This window comes from Anabas testudineus, chromosome 1 (assembly GCF_900324465.2).
Source record: "Anabas testudineus chromosome 1, fAnaTes1.2, whole genome shotgun sequence".
Taxonomy (NCBI): domain Eukaryota; kingdom Metazoa; phylum Chordata; class Actinopteri; order Anabantiformes; family Anabantidae; genus Anabas; species Anabas testudineus.
The window spans coordinates 10,876,582-10,880,739 of record NC_046610.1 but is presented as its reverse complement, the minus strand read 5'-3'; the positions used below and the strand labels follow the sequence as shown (position 1 = coordinate 10,880,739).

At 46.0% G+C, this 4,158-nt stretch overlaps 1 protein-coding gene across 1 annotated transcript; it reads right to left on the bottom strand.

Annotated features, from left to right (window-relative positions):
* Positions 1-480: 480 nt before the first annotated feature.
* On the bottom strand, positions 481-3,615 carry LOC113162292 (early growth response protein 1-B). The gene is made up of 2 exons (XM_026360351.1): positions 3,264-3,615; positions 481-2,989 (listed from the first exon to the last, which is right to left on the bottom strand). Exons 1-2 carry the CDS (start codon positions 3,421-3,423, stop codon positions 1,671-1,673), a joined length of 1,479 nt encoding a protein of 492 aa, XP_026216136.1. The 5' UTR covers positions 3,424-3,615; the 3' UTR covers positions 481-1,670.
* Between the last annotated feature and the right edge of the window lie 543 nt (positions 3,616-4,158).

Genomic DNA, 4,158 nt, shown 5'->3' with positions numbered 1-4,158 from the left:
GTAATAAGCTTTTAACCGTAATGTGTTGGAGTCAAAAGCTTTGTGAGTCACAGGGCAGAACTGTGATGTCTAATGTTAGGGCTACAGTGTGGTGCCACAGGTGGCCTGTTATAATGTATATTTTGGGAAGAGATACACTCTAACAAGGGATCTCAACGCTGCGAGAAACAGGCTGGGCCTCAGTGAAAAAGGGGAAAGACGTCTGCTCGTCCTCAATCACGCACAAGAAACTTGCTGCTTCCAGAAAATGTTTATTTTGTTCATAAATTTTTCATAAAAATAACAACATCAATATTAATTTAAAGCATTGTAGAAACTGTGTATGTACAAAATCTTTACTGTTTACAACAGTTAATATAACTTAAGGCGAGTTAAATTACGTTTTTTTTTTTTTTTTTTTTTTTTGCAGTACCCTGTTGGTGACAATTTCACCAAACTCTCAACATTTCAGCAAACAGTATCTCCAGTCGAGGTGTCCAAACCCTTTTTATTACCAAGGTAAAATCCACAGAAACTCGCAGCAATGTGTGCTACCTGATTACTCAAAAGCAATGTTTATATGATTTGCTAGTCATTTCTAGCTTGATTAAATATACTTCTGTACATACTGTAAAACCACTTTTGTTCAAAAAAGCCATACCACAACTAGTGTACATTCTTGTCATCATCTGATCAGCAGTTCAATGAAATAACTCTTATCATACCAACAATGGAATGAAGTGCGAAAATGTTTCTGATATCAAATTGTAACATTTAAAATATTGTGTTACTAAACAATAGCCCTCAAAAACCAAGACATTATTCATGATTTAGAATACATTTCACCTTAGAAATGACGCTCAAATGTGATAGATGTAAAATATTCAGTTATCTATAAAAATACAAAGAAGTACAGTAATACAAATATATTTATTTCCCATTTATGATATATCTTTCACAATTGTAATAATCCAAACAATTGTAACACAACACAAAGACCAATGACAAAAAACACTGACAGCCAAATGATAAGAAGTTAAACAAACACTAAATTGGATCAAAGATGGACAGCTTTATGGTCGAAGCCATAAATATGTTCGCCTACATCCCTTCAATAATGCTCGCTGTGGAGTGAAGGAGAACCTTGACAGTGGTTGATATTCCAGTTAAAGGAAAAGAACACTGACATAAACATGCATTTTTTTTTTAAGAAACATAGTCCAAACCATTGCTCTAAGAATGCTAAAAGCAGAAAATAAGAATCTTAAAATGGAGATATTAATAATCTTTAAGTGCAATCCATCCAGGCTCAGAGGCGGGTGGAGGTCGGAGCTGTCCAGATGAAGAGGTGCTGAACAGCAGTCATGCAAATGCCGCAGCAGAGAGGTTTGGCTTCTACTAGAACAACAGCAACAAGTCACTGTTGAGCTGTTTACCGACTTTTAGAATTAATGCATCTTTGAATAAGTCAGCAGCATCAGCAGCAGCTGGCAATAAGGCCGCAGCAGACCTCTTTCTCCCCCCCCCCCCCCCCTTTTTTTTTTTTGCTCCTCCAAAACTGCATTATTTGCACAAAACCTCTCCTGTCAGGCATCGGCTTGCAGGTCAAACCAACTCAGACATCAACTTGTAGTGATCTGGTTTATCTTCCAAGACGGAAAGATGCTAATATGGCCAACACAGCCTTGTCTTCAAATTCCCTCGGGAAGAGTGAACGGCCATGCGCCGGCGGTCACCTGTGGCTTTATTTCCATTTTCTCCTTCTGTTTCAGGTGTACGCGTCCGTGCCGTTTCCTCTCGTCGCTCCGGGCGAACCGTTTACCGCACACGTCGCAGGAGAACGGCTTCTCGCCCGTGTGAGTCCTGGTGTGGGTGGTGAGGTGGTCGCTACGGCTGAAGCTGCGCAAACAGATGCGGCACTGGAAAGGTTTGTGACCCGTGTGGATGCGGATGTGCCGGTTGAGCTCGTCCGAGCGAGAGAAGCGCCGGTCGCAGCTCTCCATGGGGCAGGTGAAGGGTTTCTCTTTCGCTGGGCCGTGAGAGGCGGCGGGACTCTTCCTGGCCCTGGGGGGCTTCGTGGCGCGGGTGGTGTAACTTTGGGCAAAAGAATCTGGCAACAAGGAAGAGTAGAGGATGGAGTCTATGGTGCTCGGTAAAGCTGGCGACGTGTATAAGGACTCACACTGGTTGGACGACTGCTGAGGTTCGGGGAAAGGTTTCAGGTTGGAGGAGAGGCCCATGGGTGGAGGTGGGAGGTAATTATTGTACAGGGGGCTGGAGTAGCTCTGAGAACAGGTGTCAGAGAAGCACGGTTCTTGCTTGATGCCCCCTTCCACTTTAAATTCCATCTCCGGGTTGGGACAAATTGGGGGGAACGTGTCTAAAAGTTCCTTTACATCCATCTGCTGGTCGGGGGGGAAATCGCTTGACATCGGGAAGGTTTCTGTCTGGAAACTCGTCTCCAAACAGTCAGACTTGTTAAACGTCCCCCACTCGTAGCAGCTGCTTTCAAACTCGTTCTTGACCACAACGGGGAAAGAAGCGGCCTCGGACTTTGGTTCAGTCTTCTTCTGGTTTGAGGCTCGGGAGGAGCCGAAACTGAGCTGGGAAGTGGACGGGTCTTGGGTTTGGCTGCCGGCCTGATCATCGGCGTACCTCTGGCACGTCTGGCTCGGGGAATAAACAGGAGGAGTAGGGCCGGAGCAGGTGTACGATGGCCTCTTGGGGTCTCCAAAGCTGCCATTTTCCAGCGGCGCAGGAGATGGGTAAGTTCCCCGACTGTTGCCGCTCTGTTGCACTTCTGAAAGTGGCAGCGTGGATATACCCACGATCTCGGTGATCATGTTGAGCAGTGTTTCAGTGCTGCACGGCGCTCCCTGAGATGCCTCCACATAGAAGCTGCCAGAGTAGGAGAGCGAGGAGGGGGTGTATGTGTCTTTCGGGCACTCGCAGTGGTTAAAAGCAAATTCTGAGTTGGAAGCTTCGGTTTTGAGGGTTGCAGGTGCTCCTTCTGTTGGATCACAAAGAGAGAGAAAACTTTGTCATCGCGAGTGTTTTATAGCTGGGAATAAAGTGCAAATGAAGCGAAGAAGGGAGTCAGTGTTACATAAACATTAATGCGTATCGTGGTGGAGAAATGTCTTGATATGAAGCCTTGATACACACACACACACACACATGCACTAAAAGAGTTACGCGTCTTGTGGCACTTCATTATTTAACACGTTTAACATCCCTCCTCATGCATGCACATTATCATCGACTGTGCAAAGATGCGAACTCACCGTGGCCAAACTGGGCAGGTACCCCCCGCTCTGCATCGACGTACACCTCCTGGCTGCCGTCTTTCCGCACGCTGTTTTCCATTCCCAGGGAAGAACTGTTGCAATTCTCAAACTGAGGGTAAAAAGAATCTTTCGCGTTCAAATCCATATTGTTCAACATAATGATGCACTTAGAAGTCCGTCTCTTCCAGGGGGAGAAAAAGGGAGGGAAAATGGAGAACAAATGATGCAGATGATTGTTTTCTTTCAACCCCCTTTTGATGGTTTTCAACAAATGATCCGAAGTGGTCTGTGTCAAAAGGTGTAAAAAGCAATTAAAGGTATTCCTTTTCGTCTCTGCTCCTCGGTAGGTATTTGCTTGCTGTGGATTTCACATCAGCGACTTCCCCTCTTTCTCCTTATATACACTTTGGCAGCTCCCTCGGCCCTCCTCCCCATTCATCATCTCCAGTGAGAGGATTCCCCGCTGCGTGTAAACTTCATGCCCATTTATGGCCAGAGGATGTGACGGAGTCCCCCCTCCCCTCATCCTCTCCTCCCCTCCCTGCAATCCTCCCTCCTCCCAAACCGGAGAGATGGAGTCTGACGTTGCAACAAGTGGCGACCAGTGCTGCTGGGTGGTAAAGACGCCGTAATGATGGCGTTTCATTATGAACGAGTATCAATTAAAAGGACATCGGAGGGAAATAATGTGTAAATGTGAAGCTGTTTATTTGGGTCCACAGCCTCCCAGCAGTGAGTTCACACGGTGTCCTGGACGTCCAGATGGAAAAAGAAACTGTGTTTAACTCACTCTGCTACTCACAGCAGGTGTAGTCCAGGGTTGGGAGTCTGGGTACATCAGAGGTCATCGACGCATTTTGGAAACCATTTCACTATTCAGCTCAATCTGTGC

What these genes read in the sequence shown, in the direction of transcription:
- LOC113162292 (XM_026360351.1), bottom strand. Translation starts at nt 3,423, where the DNA reads ATGTTGAACAATATGGATTTGAACGCGAAAGATTCTTTTTACCCTCAG. An exon ending in ACCTGCCCAGTTTGGCCACG is followed by an intron (nt 2,990 to 3,263) that starts GTGAGTTCGCAT and finishes GTGATCCAACAG; the next exon opens with AAGGAGCACCTGCAACCCTC.